The following is a 21,565-nucleotide window of genomic DNA, read 5'->3' on the forward strand; positions in this document are numbered from 1 at the left end:
AATGGCACAACAATTCTTTTTTTAAATCAAATCAAATCATTATCCCTATCACTAGCTCCTCACCTGTTGTAGCTGTGACTGGGCCTACAGGACTCAGCTCTTCATCTTTGCTAATATACGCTGCTACTGTGACATCATAGGTTGTGTTGGTTGCTAAGCCACTTACTAATGCACTAGACGTATCCCCACCATAGACCATAACTGATGGGAAAGAAAGAATAGTAGTAAATATAGAATACTAATTAAGAGAAAACATGCTCCTTTTAATACATTAACTTTGATAATTTTTTGGCGAATGAATAAGTTAATTGCATTACATGAAACATCCCCATATTGTCAGATGCATACCGACTGAAAATATTATAATGAGAATTTTAACACACACATTATAAATAGACCGAACTTGGACACATACATTTTAAGATGCACTTTGCCAGAGATGTAAAGGTTATAGGTTCAATCCCTGGCTCAGCAATTCTGTCCTTAACAAGAAATTTTGTCTACATTGCTTGTATCCACTGGGGATTTGAATGGGTACCCATGCAGTAGGATGTAAAGGTCATTGTGATTTGTTCAGCATTCTGTATGTCTCTAAAACAGCGCCTGCATAGCTGGAATGCTCCTCGGGACTGGATATAAGGGGCAAATATTGTGTGTGAGCAATCCAGAATCTGATGAATGGGGTAATAATATATCTGTTAAGCGCTTTTTTAATAATTGAGACATCGAAAATTGATTAGGCACTATGTAAATCGACAATAGAGTCGTTATTACAAAATGACTTACAGTTCCAGTTATATCACAATTAAACCTACTTGATGACCTAGTTGATATATCTCCAGTCAAGTAGTAGGAGATACGATAGCCAATCACATCACAGCTGGTCTGAGATACGGTCCATGTGACCTCCAGGCCATAGGTCGTTCCCGCCATGGCAGCAAGGTTATCAGGATTGGCATCTTCCTGACTGAATCCTAAAGATAGTAAACATAGCATAAAGAAATTACCGGTATTGACTGATCGTTTGATACTATTTCTGTAATCATCAACATAAATCAATAATACAATTTTTTATATACAAACAAAACTGATGGCCCATTTCAACTGGACCACTGTTCTTCCATTGGGGTTCTTACCTAAATAATGCATAGAAATACCAAAGATTTTCAAGAATCTTTAAAGAAAAAAATATTTAACAAAGTACATTTGAAATGATTAAGGTGATAATTCAACAGGTGAATGATGATTCGCCTCAGGATAATGCAAATTTATGTTTAAAATTGGAAATGCTCCATGCTGATTCCGTTGCAGGTCAACTAATGGGACATACATTGTCATGCACATTTGACTTTTCAATGTGTATTGCTCATGTACAATATACAACACAATCTAAACAATGTGACCGTCTCAGATTTTGGACCATACCAAGTAAAAAGTCACGGGGTATTGTGATGGAAAACTCTTGAAGGAATGCGAAAGACGAAGACGATCCTCACCTCTCGGTGAAATCTCACACAGATAACTGAGCGGTGTATCACAAACCAAGTCCACGACCTGACCGTCAGGCTGCAAGGCTGCACAGTCCAGACGACCGTTTCCAGGGTGATCAGGTACCCACAATGCATCCTGCCAGGTAGTTGACTCGGTGCAATCGACCCAACGCCAGTCACCCTCCACAGACTGGTCAGAGTAGCCTGAAAAATAAGTCAAGATAATTGTTAACTTCTAAATCTCCATTCAGATAATACGCATTCAACTGCCTGAAAAAAATCATTTTAACTAAATAAAACAGTAAAATGCAAACTCATGGCAACATGGGATCAAATTTAGCAATATTACAATTTTTGACATAGTTCTCTCCATGAATATTCTTCCCAAGTACAACATTTGTTAGAAAAATAATGCCTCCTACACCACCTCCTGTGGTATTAAAGAATGGTACAAGTAAAAGGGAGAACAAAACCTGACACCAATTAGAAGAGGTGATTAGTGTAATCAATCTAACAATATCATTAATACAAAAATATTTTATGGATTTTCAGAGAAAATGATAATTGCTGTCCATTATCAATTTGAGAGAAATAAAAAAGATCAATTCAAACTTTAAAAAATTCCTCATTGTTTGGTATTTGCAATTCTTTGCAATTATGCAGTCGGTAGAGCAGTGGTCTCGATCGTACTCCGGTGACCCGGGTTTGAAACCAAGGCGATGCGCTAGTGCCCTTTGGTAAGGCATTAATCGTCATTAACAGGTCCCTCGGAGAGGACCTAAAGCCGTCTGGTTGCTTACTTACAAGCATTTATGCTTTCTTAGCAGTCAGGTAAAATAACCATCACATTGATATGTCGTTGTTTTTTTTGTTGCTTAATGCATAATCATAATACAATTATATATTCTTTGAAACTATTCTTAGAAATGTAACATTATCCTTTAAATGCTAATCACCTATCCACCACGTGATGTTAGGATCGATCTCCACTGTCCTATTGATCAAGAAATCCAGCTCCACTTGATCATTGATGATAGCCAGGTCAGAGTCAGGCTCGTTGTCGCAGGTCCTTCGTCCCGTGGGCCACCAGGAACCTAAGTCAAGGATTCTGAAGCGATAGCAGCGGCCGTTGGGCCCCTCCTCATAGCCATCTGGGCATGGCACTGGAAAGGATTATTCAAAAATGAATGATGTTTAACACAAAATCATTTGGAAAAATCGTTAAATCATGAATCATGTAATCAATCATGAAATTTATTAACCAAAATTCTTGAAACAAACTTCATCCATGTTTTGTTTAAATTGCTTCAATGCTTTTCAAGTTATCGTGGTAACAAGATATTTTCTGGTATTTTGAAAATCATTTTTATGACCCTGATGTGGCCTTTGACCTATATTACACCTAAATTGATTTCATCCTTGCATGCAAGTTTGGTTAACATCAATTGAATGATTCTGACTTTATCAAGTTATCAAACATAAATCAAACATATTTTTTTCTTCTTGAATTTCAAACTGGCTAATGAATTGAGAGTTTTATACCATGGAATATTGCTTGTACCAAGATTTACAGTGGCAAGACAATTCCAGAAATGGCAGAAACAAGTGGAGCAATCTGTTCAGTGCCAGGAAAAAAAGGCACCAAATAAAACAAGTTTCTTAATGGATTGAACTGGGAAAAAAAGAAGACTTTATGAGATAAAGAAAAACATTCTGGCTATTTTTTAAACAAATTGCAACTAACCTGTTGAAACAGTGACCGGTTCTGTATCACCAAGCTCAATATCTTTGCTCGTCAAAATGGCAACCTTGATGTCATAGGATGCGTTGGCGAGGAGACCGGTGACGGAGCCACTCACAGAATCACCACCACTGACAAATACTGCAGGCAATTGATGAATGATAGAATTGTAATGAAGCACTGAAAAAACCTCCTCGAGCAACAAAAGCAATAAAAGTATGATTCAAAATAGCAAGATTTAATTGTCATTTGAAATTAAAAAGGACTTTCCAGTGAAGATGTAAAAGGAAGAATACATAAACCATTGTGCATTTGATATATGGTATCTTAAAAATAATACATTCTCCAAGTTTTCTGACTGATAGCTTTCACTAAGAGTGGTTAAAAATGAAAAAAAGAAAGAAAACATGAATATCGGTTGCAAACCTGATCTCAATACATCACTCTCCACTCCTGTTAATTCATAATAGATCTTGTATCCCACAGCATTACATCCATTCTCTGGTAGATCCCAAGTGACGTTAATGGTATACATCCCTCCTGATGCTCTTACATTCTCAACAACTTGAGAGTTGAGATCAAAACCTGCAAATCACATAAAGGTTAACCATTTAAAAGAGTTTTGGTAAAGACAACAAAATTAATTATTACAGAATCAAATCAAACTCGTCCCAGCACACAGCAAGACTAAAGACAATAATCTTGATAAACAATGTATCTTCATTATCCTCCTTCTCATCATCCTCGTCCTAATGATTATCCTCATGATGATGATGATGATCATCATCATCATCATGATCATCATTATTATCATTATCATTAGTATCATTATTTTTATCATTTAATATCATTATTCTTCTTTCTTTCCTTCTCTTCTTCTTATTTTCTCCTCCTTCTTCTCATCGTCATTGTCATCATCATCATCATCATCATCATCATCATCATCACCTTCATCTTCATCATCATCAATCCTCCTCCTCCTCCTCCTCCTCCTCCTCCTCCTCCTCCTCCTCCTCCTCCTCCTCCTCCTCCTCCTCCTCCTCCTCCTCCTCATCATCATCATCATCATGGAATACCTTTAGGATTGAGTTCACAGAGGTAGCTGAATCGTCTATCACAAGGAAGGTTGATGATGTCTCCGCCGGGCTGAAGAGCAGCACAGGACAGACCAACATCAGAGGGGTAATCAGGAGCCCATAGGGTGTCTTGGTATCCGGTGGTGGTAGAACAGTCAACCCACCTCCACTCACCCTCAATGTACAAATCGGATAAACCTAGACGGAAAGAACAATATATGATCAAATGTCTGTATATTAACAGAATACAATAGAGGAATACAATCCATAGGTGCAATAAAACAGATAAATTCTCTCTGGTTTATCTTTTTATTATTAATGAGGTAGTGGCTGAATTTGGGTCTTCACACAAATCAACCTAAACAAAATATAATTGCTATATCTTAGTTCTTAAGGGTTACAATGTAGTGTTCTGTTGTAAAACATGATTTGTTTTGATTGTGCATTTTCTGATTTGGCAAGGAATATGAGGAGTGAATAAATTCCTACCAGCTAAATCTCTCAATATTAAGATGGAGCTTACCAATTTAGCTCCTACCAATCCTACCAATTGGTAGAAGTTTTAACCCCTTTTTTTTAACATACCCGTAACTCATTTGTGTACTTTATTAGCCCATTATCAACATTCAACAGAAAGTGAAATTTCTCTTACCAATCCACCACGTCATATCTGTCACATCTTAAGATGGAGCTTACCAATTTATCTTTAGATTGCTAGAAATTTTAACCACATTTTAAACCAACTCTTTGTGTATCTCATTAGTCCATTATTAACATTACAAATAAAGTGACATTTCTCTTACCAATCCACCAGGTCATATCTGGGTTCACTTCTGCACTTCTGTTGACAAGAAAAGCCAGTTCCTCTGGGTCGTTGATGACGGCTAGATCAGAGTCTTCCACGTTGTCACACGTCCTTCGACCAGTCGGCCAATGGGTACCATCGTCTAGGATCCTGAAGCGGTAGCAGTGACCGTTGGGTCCTTCCTCGTAATTGTTTGGGCAGGTTACTGAATCAGAGAGAAAGAGAGGGAGAGAGAGAGAGAGAGTAAGAGAGCAAGAAAAAAACCTTTACCAATAATTCTAAAAATTAAACTGTGCAAACAGAGAGGACATTCATGCCGCATAGCTTTACAAACAGTCTGTTGATATGGATAAACTTGAAGTCGCAGTCACTGCTGCTGTTTAATCCTTCCTCATAATTGTTTAGACAGGGCACTAGCTGGATCAGAGAGAAACAATCTTCATCAATAGTTCTGAGGGAAAAATTGGAGGGTTGGTGAAAATACATCTACTAATTTTGTTTCATATCAATAAATTCTAATTTAAAATCTCTCTGTGAATTAAAGAACTACAAACTTTTCACAAGTGAACCTCTTACTTTCATGACTCCTATTCTAAATCGTAAAGGGCAAGTCCACCCTGATATTAAGTTGGTTTTAATAGAAGCAGAAAAATGAGTGGAACAGGTCAGTCAAAGCTTGAGAAAAAACAATTTTAATATCAGGGTGGACTACGATCCCTTTAAATGCTAGTTTCAAACTGATCATGATCTTGAATACCATAAACACACATCAATGTACTTTAAAGGGTAAAGATAAAGATCAGTTCTGGTCATGCGATTGCATTGTGAAAGAAACGTTGTGGAATCGATCAGAAAAGGTTGATGTTCTAGCATATAAGTATTGGTGTGTACTGCAAGGTTCTGGAATCATCAAAATGATAAGAAATTTGGCCCAGTCTTGGTAAAGTTACAAGCACCGTACACAGAAAGATGTATATGGGACTACATGCGTTTTATCTATCACAGGCCAATAGATAAACTAATTTAGCAAAAATATCAATTAGTAGGAGGTTTCCTGGCAAATTTTTTATCATCATGTATTAGTCAAAACATATTCTTTCACATGATTGGTAATAAGAGCTTCCATTTAATTTTTTTGAAATTGGGGCGTTTCCAAAACTGGTCTTTACCTTTAACTGTAGGGAATGTTGATAGTCATTTTAAATATGTGGACATCAAATTATGACATATTAAATAACCTGAACATAATTTTTTATAGGCAGTACAACAGGGTACTGAATTATTCCCCTAGAACTGATTTCTTGAAAGCCTTTGCGATCATGTTCAGTGTACCTGGTCCTGGGGGGTGTTTCACAAAGAATAAGATCGACTTTAAGTTGGACTTAACTATGGCAGGCCATTCATGCTACTTGCTGCTCTCACTACTGTTCTCTCTATTATGATATTTAGATAATATTTTTCCTTCAATAATGAACTATCCAAAATTCTGTAGATTTGTGACAATGATTTGTACGTCCCTTGAGAGACCGAAACCAGTAAATGGTGAGAGCAAACGGTGGCATGAACAGCCTGCCATAGTTAAGTCCAACTTAAAGTCGATCTCAGTCTTTGTGAAACACTACCCAGTACTTACGTGTGGTTCCAACAGTAGTGACAGGAGTGAGCTCAGTGTCCAGGTTGAGAATCACTCCTACACCCACGGTGTACCTCCTTTCAGGTAGCAGCCCAGAGATGGTAACACTATCAACGTCTCCGCCATACACAAGCACTGCAGTAATGAGGGGAAAGCAATCCATATCTTTCTTCAATTGACCTAGTCTGAAATTGACTTTCCATCAAGAAATTACAGTGTCACTGCAAGTTTCACTGCAATGCGTGAGGTATATTATTAGCTTGTTAATTCCTGAATTCTTACATTTCTATAGGCTCTGTGCAGGTACCACTAGGTTCCTGCAGGCAAAGAGTCAAAATGATGATATAGATCAGTTGAAGAAGCAAAAGTCTTGGAAATGAGAAGACACTGGATACAGGCTGAGTGAACGCCCTAGTGCCCTTACGAGGAAGGCATTTATCCTCATATAGCTCAGTCCGTCAGATAGGAAGCAAAGATATAGATTCCATGGGGTTGCCGACAACTATATCTTTAATAGCAATTGGGTAATATGAACAATCAATCCATTTCCCTTGCTCTCTCTAAAAGAAACTTCCCTCTCTCCAAAGCCCAGTATGACCACAAGATTACAAAAGATAACAAAATCCTCATGATTGAATGATAGTTGATAGGTAACCCTGTACCGTACCCCATCACATCGAAACTTCTTAAAGACACTGTACATCGATCTATAGAATCTGATTTATCCAGGGATGGACTTACTAAACTCTGTCTGTGAACCGGGTTCATCAAGATGGTAAGTGATCTTGTATCCGATCACATCACAGCTTGTTGTAGACACAGTCACCTATAGTGCGAGAGTTATTCTAGAATGGACTTACTAAACTCTGTCTGTGAATCGGGTTCATCAAGCTGATAAGTGATCTTGTATCCGATCACATCACAGCTTGTTGAAGACATTGTTACCTATAGTACGAGAGTTATCCTAGATGGACTTACTAAACTCTGTCTGTGAACCGGGTTCATCGAGCTGGTAAGTGATCTTGTATCCGACCACATCGCAGCTTGTTGAAGACACAGTCCAGGTCACCTCAAGACCAACCCTGATTCCTGTGGCCATCAGATCCTGGACGTTAGCATCTCCCCAATCAAACTCTGTATGGGAAATGGGAATGTAAAATCTGGATCAGAATTGGATAAGCCTTCAATAGGCAAAAGTCATTCTGTAGAGAATGTCCGATAGGGCTTATTGAGTCAACAGCTCGCATTCTGACCTCTTTATTAAAGTTGGATTATAACATAAGTTTCCTTTCCATATCTACAAGTATAATGTAAATTGGACCAAACAATTCTCAGCCATAGTTATCAATGGGGTAGCAAGCTACCTCGCTCATGGCTTTGAATTTCAGGTAAATATGCTATAAAGATAACATAGTAAATTTAAAAGCAGCATAATTTTGAATATCCTACATTGAAATATATATATTGTTGCAGTACTTGGACAAATTCATTATCTGTTTTGAACACTAAAGAATTTCATGAGATATAAAAATAATTAATGTTCTCTCCTGATTTCTTTCTTTCTGAATTTTCTGATTTAATAAAAAGAAAGACAAACTCTCTCTCTCCATTCTTACCTCTAGATGCCACCTCGCATACAAAGCCACGTATGAGTGCATCACAGACGAGGTCCATGATGTCACCTGTAGCCTGGAGAGCAGCGCAGTCATGAGCTCCGATGCTGGGTGAACCAGAAGCCCAGAGGGAACCCTGGAAAGCAGTAGATTCCTCGCAAGTGTCCATCCACTTCCAGTCTCCCTCTACGGACTGATCAGTGTAACCTGACAATTTAAGGGAGAGGGTCATCATCAGTTTTGGTGTGTAGTATGTCATAATTCGCTGACACCAGATTTGGTTGAAATACCATTATTGGGTGTACAAGTCTCCACACAGCTAACACGTGGTCCCATTAAGAAATACCCCCTAGTCTAGTATCGATTTTACAATATGGGGGAATGGGCAGACAATTTAGAGCATATAAATAATAACCCTGTTGGTCATGAAACTGAAGGCTGATCATGGTGATTGACAACACCTGTTATTGGGTTTTCCCCATGATAGCCCAGTACTAAGCGTCTTTAATTAGCAATGAACATTAAACTCTTAACATGACACACACACATTCTCTGAGTGCCACATCGTCTTTATTAGGTATAGATAAACTAAAAGGCTTTAATGATCTCTGAGATGTGTCTAACTTTTGTTTTTAAGTGGCCCAAACATTGTGGAGCGTGTGTGCAGCGCTTTGTAACTGCAAGGAAAAGGCGCTATATCAAATATCTTTTGGATTGGATTGGATTGGATTAATATTATTAACTGTTTCCAGTGCAAGATAATCTATTATCTATTATGGAAACAGGTGTTTCGATCAGTAGTCCATATGTTAACAGTTTTCACACATAATAATAGCAAGATATCTCACCAATCCACCAGCTAGCATTAGCGCTCATCTCTGCTGTCCTGTTCATCACAAAGTCAAACTCTTCCTGGTCGTTGATCACGAGGAGATCCGAGTAGGAGACATCAAAGATGCAAGCCTGTCTCCTGTACGTCCACCAGGTACCGACGTCCTCGAGCAGGAAGCGATAGCATCCTCCGTTGGGACCCTCCTCGTAGTTATCCGGGCAAGATGAAACTGAGTAATGTACATAATGAATTATGGTTGGTAATGTTACAGACAGATAAACTTCAGCCCAGGTGTATAAACACAAACTTTATGGGTAGAGTAGGGGAGCGTTCTAAGCGACACTTTTCACCCTACAAACACGTTTTTCAAAGTTGTTTAGTTTAAAATACGGTTGCGCTCAAGCAATTTCACGAAATTTTTCGTCGGATGTAACAATTACTTAACATGTTTAAAAAATGCAAACATTGAAACACTGAAAAAGATGCATTTTGTAATGTGATTCTGCAGAATGAAGGTCGCTAAAAATTGCTTGAACGAAACAGAGATCTCAATCATGATTCTATTACGTCATTATCGTGTCCTGTTTCCGGTTCATCTGACAGTCGACCGTAAACAAATTAAGAAAGTGCGCGCTTAAGTTGATACTTTCTTGGTCAAATTCCCCCATGCGATGCCCAGCGGTTGAGCTTGAAATGAGCAACAATCAGCGTTGATGAAAAATTGCTTGAACGATCTCCCGCAGTAACTGTGTTGTTTTGTAGTGGCATTATGATTTGTGATTCATGTTTGTAATTCTAGCTTTAAAAAATTGCTTGAACGCACCCTTGGTACACTGATTTATGAAGTGCTTAGTACCAACTTCTTTGTCCTGGCCACGAAAGCCTATACAGACCTAACTTAATACAATTATGTAGTATTGATAATTCCATCACAATTATCATGATATTCAAGTCCTGATGATTAACCCTTTGGAACTTAAAACTCACCCATTTACTTTCGGCTCCTGTATAATGCACTATCATATAAAGTCAATCTTCATTCCATTGAACAGCGTGTAAACAAAACTGATTTGATGTACTCACTTTTTGTTTATGTCAACACAGCTTACCTTGAAATCAAAGCATCATTTTACCTTGTAAGCAGTGTTCTAAAATCTGAAATCTGCAGTGAACTCAAACTTATAAAACCCTATTCCAAGCCCAAACTCAGCTCAAGCATGCCAAACCAAAATCTAAACATATATTACCTAAATTAACAAATGTAACCTTACTGTTTCACAGGTGGTGAGAAATACCTGATTGATCTCACTTTACCAACAGAAAAGATAACCTACCTGTAGATGCATTGATGGGTGCTGTTTCTTGGAGTTCCATCTCTTTGCTGGTGCTCACTGCCACAGTCATGGAGTATGAAGCGCCAAGTGGTAACGCTCTAATTGCACCGCTGGTAGACTCTCCACCACTCACATACACTGTGGAAATGAAGATGCAATCCCAACATACGTCATTTCATCTCTTAATGGTTAGAAAAACACAAATGGATAATAACTTTTGCGCATACTGCATGTTCAGGAAACGTCAATCCTTCAGATAACATACAGTAGATTTTCTGTTTTAAGATGAGCGAATCAATATGTTTGTCAAATGTTTTTAATGAATCATGAAATAATGATGACATCTGATATTTTAAAGCTACACACAATGTAACTCAGTGCCAGTAACATAATCATTTACAATTATCTGAACCTAAAAAGAAGTTTGCCCTTGGTTTATACTCACACAAAAAAAATTAAAAGTATTTTAACAAACTAAGTAACATAGATAAATTTTAAAGTATTATTTTACAAACTAAGTACAAAAAGAACTGTCGACATGTATTTACCAGATTTTCTGTCCCCTGTTCCATCTGACAACTGGAAGTAGATGACATAGCCAATAGCATCACAGTTATTCTCAGGAAGCTCCCAGCTAACAGCAATATAGTTAGAGTACCCCTGGGTGGTGACATTGTAAACCATGAGTGCATCAGAATCAAAACCTATGGGTGTAGAAGGGGAGAATATGTGAGACAATGGTTGGTGCTAGAAGGAGATATAAGAGACACAGTGATCCCAATACTGCCACCGTGAATTTTGTAATCAGAAGAAGAAAAAAATAGGTGCTAAACAAGGTAGTTATAGATGTGTCAATGCATAGTAATAATTTCAATATCTATAATATTTCACACTGATATAGTGCATTTCATCGATATTTCAATGCGCTTTACAGTGCCACACATGTAATTATTATCCTTGGTCCGAGGATTTTAAGCCTGCATACAAATGTGTACCATCTCTACTCGGTAGGGAGTATTCTTACCATTTTTCACCATTTACATGCATGTATTTGCATCATTTACATGTACATATTTAAGAAATATCTTGTAAGTTAATATGTATAACTAGGATTATTTTTACATCAATGCCCTTTCTGTTTTTGTAAGGAATTTGTCTGGTTTAATTCTATTTGATGGTGTTTTGTGTGATTTTAATCTTTGTATTTCTATCTTGTGTTGAGTATATTTAAGAAACTTTTTATGTAAATGTTATTATCTTTGGGAATAACCTTGATAGGCCATTGGCCTTTGTTTTTCCCACCACATTATAATTTCAATTGAAGATGTTTCATTTTAATGTTTATTATTGTATTTATGCATATAAATTGTACTTGTGTTATTTTTTTTATCAGATGTGGAAATAAAACTTGAACTTGAACTTGAACTATGTAGGATAATGGTAAAAGGGTTCCTCAAGTCCATATTTCTCAAAGTGCTCCAAGGGTAAACAAATTCCTGCCCATAAAAATACTGATAATTGTTATCACCTTTAGGAAGGAGTTCACAGAGGTAGCTCAGCCTGGTCTCACAGGGGAGGTCAATTACCCGTCCATCAGGCCGGAGGGCCGCACAGCGGGACGGCTGACCGGTGGGGTAGTCTGGTGCCCATAGCCCTTCCTGCCCTGCTGTAGGGGTGCTACAATCCACCCATCCCCAGGATCCAGGCATGGACAAATCAGACAGACCTGGATAATGATGATGATGATGACATTCACAATCAGTTTTATAAGGTATACATTCATGTGTTCCTTGATGAATTTGCACATAAAAGAATAAGATGCAGGATAAATGCAAAATATCTGATTATACATGTACTAAAGGCAATCAAAAGAGTTTATAAATGCTCTTCATAGATAAGCTTTGAAAGGTTTTGTTTATCATTATGTCCAGGTACTGTTTACACTGTTTAATACTGACATATGGATGGCATCTAATAAGTTCTTGTAACTGGTGAAAAAGACATGACAGCATGTACAATCACTATTACTGCTAATTACTATTTTTATCATTTTCAAGATTATCATGTATCTGATCATCATCATTTTTTATTATCATGTATCATCATCAACAAAAACATAAGTGTCACAATCCCAATCATCATCAACTTCATCCTCTTCATCTTCATCATTGCCATCACCATGTAAACGATCGTCTTCATTCCTCCTCCTTTTCCTCATTATCCTCATCATCATAATCATATATGGGAATATTATGGTCTTGAAAAATCTCAAAAATGTAACTCAGGGATACCAGTTAGTTTACTTATCTTGCCTGAAAATAGACCCAGAAATATTTGATCCCATGGGCCTGAAACAGAGAGGGGCCTAAAATCCTGCACCCCTGAAAATAGGAACCCCTGATAACTTTACACAAATCAAATGAATTACCTATCCACCAGTTCATTTCAGGATCCACCTCTGCACTTCGATTCAGAAGAAAGTTGAGTTCTTCCTCATCGTTGATGATGACATAGTCGGAATCATCCACGTTATCGCAGGTCTGCCTGCCTCTCATCCACCGCGTTCCATTGTCTAGAATCCTGAAGCGGTAGCAGTGACCGTTAGGTCCCTCTTCGTAGTCATCAGGGCATGCAGCTGTTTCAAAGAAAACATCAATTTAAGTTGACTTACAATATGTATTTTAGTTCTGTATATGTTTATATCTCTCTATATTTTAAATTTGTTTGTAAATTGAACATTTTCAGCCTGCGAGCTGCTTGTTTGATGTGTTTTTGCAATAAACCAATCCAATCAATTTGTAATTGCATTGATCGATAAAATCCCTGGTTTATTTCCCTCCTCTCCATATACCCTCTAAATCTAACCGTTATGTCGTCAAAAATTATCACTGAATGACTTCATAAAAATGCAGGCACATGAATATCACTTTGATCACAAATCTACAGTTAAATCAAATTTCCATTTTTATCTCTCATTAACTTATAAGTTCATAACAAATACAGATACTGAATTTGAAAGACAGGCTCTATTCCAAGCATGATAGAATGGGATGAAACATTAAAGAAGAGAAGAAAAAATAAAAACTATGCTTCTTTGCAGAGATTTCTACTCATTGAGTAACTTACGTGTAGTTATTTGTACTGGTCCTACAGGGCTCAATAGCACTTCCGTGTTGAGGAAAGCTGCTACCGATACGTTGTACGTTCTATTAGGGTTAAGGCCAGTCACTGTTGTAGATGAAGAATCTTCTCCGTACTGAAGATCTGGAAAGAAAAATGGGTCAAAGGTACTAGTTTTTATAATTTTTGTGGCCATGATAAAAGCCCATTTGAAATGTTTGGAGTTTTAAATTAAAACAAAAACCCAGCATCCTAAAATTCCCTCAAACTGTTTAAATTAACTTTTGCATTGTTTTCCCAGAAGTGCCAAACTCTAACAAAAGCTGCTTGGTTAAAATCTTAATTTATTGATCCTATCTGTACACTGAATTAAAAGTGCCTTTTTTCGAAAGATCGGTTCAGGGTATCCTTTCGTGGCTATTTACATGTAGCATCTGGGACAGGTTTACAACGATGTGCAGAAATAAAAGATTAGACAACACTTTTGCCTTTAATCCTTATTTAAATCATTGTCTCTTTTCCCCATTTTCCCTGTCTCTCCCTTCTCCACCCCCCCCCCTTTTTCTCTCTCTCTCTCTCTCTCTCTCTCCCTCTCTTTGATGTACACTCTCCCTGTTACTTCTGCTCATTCTTCTTCTAAGAGGAAAGAAAGCAGTAACTGACACCACTCATCACTGTCAACAAACCCACTCGGACACAGCTTTTGCTTACCAAAGAATTCCCTGGCTTCCTCCATGTCTTCCTTGTAAATGATCTGGTAAGCCTCGACGTTGCAATGCTTTGGAGCTAGGGTCCAGCTAACCTCCATGCCATACATCAACGGACTGGCCTTGATGCCCTCAACATTTTCCTCCTCGTCTGAAAAACCTGAATGAGTAATGATGATACAGTAATCATTTGTATAACACCATTTCTTCCATGTACTTTCTATTAAACAACACTGAATTTGTTATATATTTTTCATGTAGTTTCCAGGCCTCGAGCATTTTGTATTTTTTTGCGCTTGAATTTCGGGAATTTGTTAAAGCATTTATCTCAAGTCAGCACAATGATTTTCCAAAATTCAATATTTTTAAGGGCCCTACGCTATGGAATAATCTCACTCCCTCACTAAAATTAGCTTAGATGACTTTAAACAACAATTTTCTTTTTTAAAATATATTTTGTTATAAGTTTGTATCCAGAATTGGAAATGTAACATGTTACTTGCATGTTTAGTTTTCTTACTGTGTTTGTTTGTTTGTTGTTTTGTTTACTTTATTATAGTTATGTATGTATTAGTTAATATTTTGGTCAATGTACTATAAGGTGATTTGCATTAGTGACCCCTCATTCTTATAACTTGTCATTATGTAATTGTTTTGTATCGATAATGCAACAAAAATTTAAGTTGCAACAACAAACTATCTAATTAATATATTTATTGGCTCCGTTTTTAAGTTTCCAATACATCCTTTCAATGGTGGATGAATAGTTTGAAAATAACTTTAAAGGTCAGGTGAAATCCAAATATAATTTGATTCCTGTTGGTATATAACTTCCCCCAGCTCAGCATATGCTCACAATACAATACCTCCACATTACCTTTCTTTTCCTGGTGATGCTACAGCACGTATGGTCTACAGTAAACAGGTGGTCAGCTCTGGTGAAATCAACTTATATTTGGATTTCACCCCACCTTTAACATGAGTACTGTTCCACTGCTAAATGAAATTCTACTCCTAATAAAAAAGCTAAATTCAATTGGAACAACAAAATACTGAAAGCAAATTTCTAGGCTTCTGTGGAAAATCTATTTCGATTTTGGAATTGCTACAAGAGTTCAGATATACAGACAAACCTGTGTATAGCGACCGCCCAAGGGAAACACAAAAAGTAGTCTTTGAAGACAGGTGGTCTTTATAGACAGGTTCCTTTAGTACATGTTTTAATGAGAAACCATTTTCAAGGGAAACAAAAATGTGGTCTGTGAAGACAGGTGGTCACTAAAGCAGGTTTGACTGTATACGGTGACCGTAAGGTGTCTTTACCTCTGGGAGATATCTCACAGATGAAATGATGCTTGATATCACAGCCCTTGTCTACGACCTCTCCGGAATCATCAAGGGCAGCACAGCCGTAGCCTTCGGGCTGAGGGTTACCAGGTGCCCATAGGGTGTCCTGCCAAGGGTTGAGTTCCTCGCAGTCAGTCCAGGACCAAGCAGGAGAGCTGGACAGTCCTGCAGGCCAGAAGGCAAGGATAGTTTATCTTGTAAGATAATTATGGCACATTTGTCTGCTGTGAGGGAGATGGGTGTTGACCAAGAGCCCTGTTTGACCTTTGTTGACCCCTACCAAAAATGCCTAGCATTTTCAAGGGGACAGCCCAAGTCAAAATTGTTTGGTATTCATGAGGGAACACAAAAACACTTTCAAACCTTTGTTCCCAGAGTTTGGTCACAGGACCTACAGGCTGGTCTTCTACTGTTGACACCACAAGGATAGTACCCTTCTGAATATCTCTGCATACAAAATACAAACACACTGCACAGCCAAGAATGAAAATTAAAGAATATAATCGTGGACGTCATAACAGGTGAATGAAAGCTGACCTTGCTCAAAAAAATATAGCAAAGGTGGAAAGAGAAATTCTAGGGCCCCATCTTCTAAAAATCATTAATTTGAACACAACTTGATATCAACATACTTTAATAACAGATGGAAATGTTTGAATTTGTGATTGACTGGAGAATTTGCGATCAATCTGGATCAAAAGCAAATATGTATAAGACATACAGGGCCCAGGAATCTCTTGTTTTACAAGGAAACATGGTAAAGGTAACACATTGGAGATATGCTTTGGTCTAGTGGTCTTCTTTTGGATCTTCATATCACATGTCCTTGGTTCAAATCCAACTTGCATCATCTGGACGGTAATTTTAAAAGGGACCAATCACGAGACCGAGATATAAATAAGGCCTATAAAATCAATATGAAACATTCAAAGGATAAAACTGAATAAAGGCAAAATGGTAATTTCATGCAAAGGCCTGCACAGAAACTGAAATACGAAGTATCAAAGTTTGGGCAGTCATAACCATTTGCAAACAGTGAGAGGTGAAAGGTCATGTTTGCTTGTTCCAAACAATTAAATAGGAAACGGGCCAACCGAAAGAAAAGTAAAAAAACATTTATGGCAAAAAAACTATTAAAAAATTAATAGCGTAATATGGATAGAAAGAAAGACACATGACCATAGCTTAATAAACTAACTTTTAAGTGCAATGCTGGATATTTAAGAATTGTAAAATTTGACTCGAAGCCTTGTCAGTAGCAAAGCCCCTGTGCAGATAATGAATCTATTGGTGCAGTACGCAATTACTATTGTACAAACAAATAAAACTAAAATGAGTATAGATCTTTGGACTCTAGACGAAGTCTTCCACCGGCTGGCTCTGTATTGAGGTGATTTTAACCGTTGTAAAGCTTGTTGACATACAGTATATATTACTTTAGGTTATGATTATCAAATTCTGTTTATCTTTACCATATATATATGTACTCTGCATCACCGAAGTACATGTAGCTTTTAAGTGGGTCACTGGTGGAGCATGTAATCTTTGATAAGGTAAACATGATAGGCACCTCACCCTTTTTAAAGCTATTTTGAGAACATATACACATTCTTCCATATGATGTCAAAACCTTTCGTTTTGCTTTCCACACTTGCTCATCAAAGCCATATAGCGTACTTCTCTACAGCTCTATTGCTTATTCAGACTTCAAGCATTTTTCATTCAATTGTACAATTTTATACTTCTTTCACAAATGGTTCTCTTCATATGACCAACTAAACTTTATACAATTGCCTAGCATAGCAGAAACTATAGGTCCCTTACTCCCTGTTCATATATATCACATGCCTTCTTAGTTGGTAATATTCTTACATGATTAATTACCTATCTTATACTGCAATACATGAGGAACTGCCACCAAATCCTATATATTTCTTGTGAAATGTTCTATTGTATTTGGATGATCCTACTTTAAGGTTGCATTCATTGGGTTATGTAATACAATTTTTAAACAAACTTAAATCAAATCAAATCAAATCATATCAAATCAAATCAGTCACATCAAATCAAATATGTCACATCAAATCAAATCAAATCAAATCAAATCACATCACATCAAATCAAATCAAATCAAACCAGTCACATCAAAAAAATAAAATCAGTCATGTCAAATAAAATAAAATAAAATAAAATCAGTCACATAAAATCAAATCAAATCAAACCAATTCAAATCAAATCACACGAAATCAAATCACATCAAATCAAATCACATCAAATCAAATCACATCACATCAAATCAAATCACATCAAATCAAATCAAATTATCAAACAGTCAAATGAAATCAAATCACATTAAATTATATTAAACTAACACTCACCAATCCACCAGTCCCTATCTACAGAGAGCTCAGCTGTACGGTTACGAAGGAAGTCGAGCTCCTCCTCATCATTGATGATGACCAGGTCAGAATCAGGTTCTTCAGAGCAGTCCTGCCGGCCCCAATGCCACATATAACCATACGTGGTCACAGCAAACCAGTAGCAGTGACCGTTTGGGCCCTCCTCGTAATCAGCCGGGCAGGGCACTGAATGAAGACAACAGAATGATGGGATCTTGAAAGAACTCTGGCTACCGCTCCAAGTTATTAAAGTTAAGATTATATACATTCATATGCAAATAGTTTCATCATAAAGGATCTTTTTTCTATCACCCACTTATTTCACATATCACATATTAAAGTTGCTAATTATCCATCATCGATCATTAGAGTAGTTTGATAATTATCATTATTATCTGCTTATTGACTTCTTGATTGAATTATTGGCCAATTAACCAGTGCCTTAGCTGTCATCTTCATTTGAAGACACAATTGAAGTATATGTTTGCAAGGTTAATCAAAAATGTCATGGAAAGAAAGACTACATGATTGGTGAGTTTGGGTGTAGAATTTATTAATATTATTCCTCTCAATAAATGATGTCTTTTCTTTTTTAATGTAAACATAACATGGATGGCATGGCAGGGATTATTCTACCAGAAATGTTGAGAAAACAATGGAGAACAAATCAACAACTTTCAAGAACATATAACAAACTATTAATCTTAATATTTAAAGCCTGTCTGTACTTGTTTGGCCAGGGGGATTAGACCTTCCTGCACGGTCACTAACAGGTGGTTATCTCATCAAGTCAGCTCTCAAATTAAAATAAGAAAAAGAGGATCATGGGAGACCAAGAAGCACCAATTAGGCATTGTTTGCTATATAGAGGGCGCAAGTAGCTATAAGTAGTGCAGAGGGACTTTAAGTGACTCAATTTGAACCATAGTAAAAAGAATAATACATGCAGTAGAAAGAATAATCTTACTTGTTATTCCCTCAACAGCTTGAGATTCCTCCAGTTCATCGTCCTTGTTGTTATAGATAGCTACTGTCACATTATATGTCGTATTGGCACGTAGATCTTGTACGACTGCGTGCGTGGCATCGCCTCCTTGTACAAACACTATCCCCCAAAAGAAAGAGAGAAAAAAGCTGGTATCACTAAAGTGAATGATTGATCAACCTGTCAAGTCTAAATAGCCTTTAATTAAGGCCCGTTATTTTGTCTTATTTACATTAATTCATTTTACGATGTATTCTACATTGAAATGCTTAATGCTTTTTATATAAAGTTGGGCATGTTTGTGAACTATTATTTATTTATTATTTTCCTCTGCCTATTACGCCTTGTATCAATCCAATCCTCTATTCATCTGACATTACCTGGTTCTTGTTTAAATCTTATTACCTTTTTGCACTTTTTTTAATTCGAACATGACTATTTGTTCTTATATGCACCAACAATTTCAAATTATACAAAGTATTGCTATTTGAAACAAATGAAAAGATACTATGTCCCTTTTGCAGCCAACATCATATTCTGTAGAACTTTGCAGGAATTATGAATATGTCGTGTATGTCCTATCTTTGAAATTTAAACGTCAGCAGTGTCCTAATATTCAAATTATGCAAGGAAACCCGTTTACTTGTTAGACACTATTGAGTGACTGACTGGCTTTTTTTCTTCTTTGGTAATAACATCCATAAAATGAGCTGTAAAGGGTACATGAGCATTTGTCTACATCAATAACCCACTTCTTGTAATGGCCAAAATTAAACTGATTGAATCTTTGCGCAACATAAAACGTACGACCATTCGGTACAATGGTCTGCAAATCAGACTATTACTTACTGGCTCTATAGCTCTTAATTCGATTCGACAACTAATAGTCGTTATTTTCCCACTTAAATACATTTTCAAGCCCCCCCCCCCCTTTTTTTTAGGGAACTTTTAAATTAGTATTATCTTTCAAATGCTGTTGGAATTTTACCTTTTCATTTTTTGGGCCTGCAAATGGGACATAGTACCTTTAAAGATGTTCAAAACTGGGGAAAACTTGTAACTTGAATATGATGAAAGGTATTTAAGGACAGTTCAGATACAACATACACGTATAAAACAAGGGGCTTACTGAAAAGCATGTTATGTAAGCTTTGTAATTACCTCAACAGAAAGTTCTGTAATGTAAGAAAATCTTTATTTTTTAAGTGCTTCTTTGAGACTCTGACTGAAAAGACTGAAAAAATAGAATAGTGAGATTCCCAAAGAGCAATATGATTTTGTCTATTATTCACAACTCTCTTTAAGCTTTTGATGGCTATTTTACAGCTGTCAAAACATTCAATGCTCTTCTTATACCATGCACTCTCTTCCACCAAGTCCATGCATTGAATAAAGAAAAAAGAAAACTCACTGGATTCCTTGTCGTCCATGCTATCTGCCATGGAATAATAGATGCGGTACCCGACTGCACTGCAGCCATACACAGGCAGAGACCATGAAACCTCTAGACTGGTGGGTAAGGATGCAGAGACCATCAGGTTTCCAACCATCACAGCTTGTTCATCAAACTCTTTAGTGTTAAGAATATTAGATGCAAGATTTTGATTCTTGATAGTAAACATGCTGTTATGATAGGAATAAATGGAGAAACACCCCATGTAGAAATATTCCCTACACATGCAAATGTTTAATCAATACAATAATAATAATCATAATAATAATAGACTGCAGAAACATCCAACATTATTCACTGCGCTACAAGAGCTCCTGGTATGCTTAGATTTACAGTTAATTGAAAAGATGTGCTTTAAGTTTTGATTAAAGATATTCACAGATGGTGATTTCCTGACTTTTAATGGCAAGTTATTCCAGAGATTTGGGGCTGCACAATATACTCTTTGAAATAATCAATGATGTTCCTTTTAGGTTACACTGTATATGACATATGTGCTGAGGTAAATTTCCTACATAAATCACATTCTTAACTTTTATCCTGGAAAAATACAAAATAACTAATCTCAACTCTACCCCTTTTTTAAGGGCCAACTATCTCTGTTGAGAAAAAAATGTGGTGCAACAACAAACCTCACTTAAAAGCCAAGGTTTGTATTGTTGGTGCGGTGAACTTTTATATTACCTTTAGGAGATATCTCACAGATTGAGTTGATGCGTAGATCACAAGCGTCATCTTGGATGGTGCCATCGGGGTTCAAGACTGCACAGTCGTGTGTATCATCGCAGGTGGGGTAACCCGGTGCCCAGAGACGGTTCTGCCAGTCGTTAGACTCTGTACAATCCACCCATTGCCAGTAATCATCAGCAGTGAGATCAGATAGTCCTGGTTGAAATTAAGAGAAGAAAATGAAAATCAGAGGAGTGTACAATTGAATGATGTCCCTTGGCTGGGGGAAGGCAGAGGCCAAAATGTAAAAATCCAATATTCCGTCTTGATGACAAATCTTATAGATTTTTATCTAAGTCTG

At 37.0% G+C, this 21,565-nt stretch overlaps 1 protein-coding gene across 1 annotated transcript in view; it reads right to left on the bottom strand.

Annotated features, from left to right (window-relative positions):
* LOC105440233 overlaps nucleotides 1-21,565 on the bottom strand; it is a 46,424-nt gene that overhangs the window by 13,026 nt on the left and 11,833 nt on the right. Inside the window, exons 7-29 of the mRNA XM_030995719.1 lie at nucleotides 21,220-21,420; nucleotides 20,494-20,652; nucleotides 19,065-19,202; nucleotides 18,077-18,283; nucleotides 15,675-15,863; nucleotides 14,356-14,511; nucleotides 13,651-13,788; nucleotides 12,953-13,159; nucleotides 12,053-12,250; nucleotides 11,073-11,228; nucleotides 10,525-10,662; nucleotides 9,207-9,419; nucleotides 8,362-8,565; nucleotides 7,724-7,879; nucleotides 6,746-6,880; nucleotides 5,111-5,317; nucleotides 4,308-4,505; nucleotides 3,658-3,816; nucleotides 3,235-3,372; nucleotides 2,447-2,653; nucleotides 1,497-1,694; nucleotides 816-974; nucleotides 64-201 (exon numbers count right to left, since the gene is read on the bottom strand). Coding sequence (XP_030851579.1) covers nucleotides 64-201; nucleotides 816-974; nucleotides 1,497-1,694; nucleotides 2,447-2,653; nucleotides 3,235-3,372; nucleotides 3,658-3,816; nucleotides 4,308-4,505; nucleotides 5,111-5,317; nucleotides 6,746-6,880; nucleotides 7,724-7,879; nucleotides 8,362-8,565; nucleotides 9,207-9,419; nucleotides 10,525-10,662; nucleotides 11,073-11,228; nucleotides 12,053-12,250; nucleotides 12,953-13,159; nucleotides 13,651-13,788; nucleotides 14,356-14,511; nucleotides 15,675-15,863; nucleotides 18,077-18,283; nucleotides 19,065-19,202; nucleotides 20,494-20,652; nucleotides 21,220-21,420 — 3,999 coding nt within the window. The remainder of the gene's footprint in view (nucleotides 1-63; nucleotides 202-815; nucleotides 975-1,496; nucleotides 1,695-2,446; nucleotides 2,654-3,234; nucleotides 3,373-3,657; nucleotides 3,817-4,307; nucleotides 4,506-5,110; nucleotides 5,318-6,745; nucleotides 6,881-7,723; nucleotides 7,880-8,361; nucleotides 8,566-9,206; nucleotides 9,420-10,524; nucleotides 10,663-11,072; nucleotides 11,229-12,052; nucleotides 12,251-12,952; nucleotides 13,160-13,650; nucleotides 13,789-14,355; nucleotides 14,512-15,674; nucleotides 15,864-18,076; nucleotides 18,284-19,064; nucleotides 19,203-20,493; nucleotides 20,653-21,219; nucleotides 21,421-21,565) is intronic.

Source organism: Strongylocentrotus purpuratus, unplaced genomic scaffold (genome assembly GCF_000002235.5).
Source record: "Strongylocentrotus purpuratus isolate Spur 01 unplaced genomic scaffold, Spur_5.0 spur5_scaffold_3, whole genome shotgun sequence".
Lineage (NCBI taxonomy): Eukaryota > Metazoa > Echinodermata > Echinoidea > Camarodonta > Strongylocentrotidae > Strongylocentrotus > Strongylocentrotus purpuratus.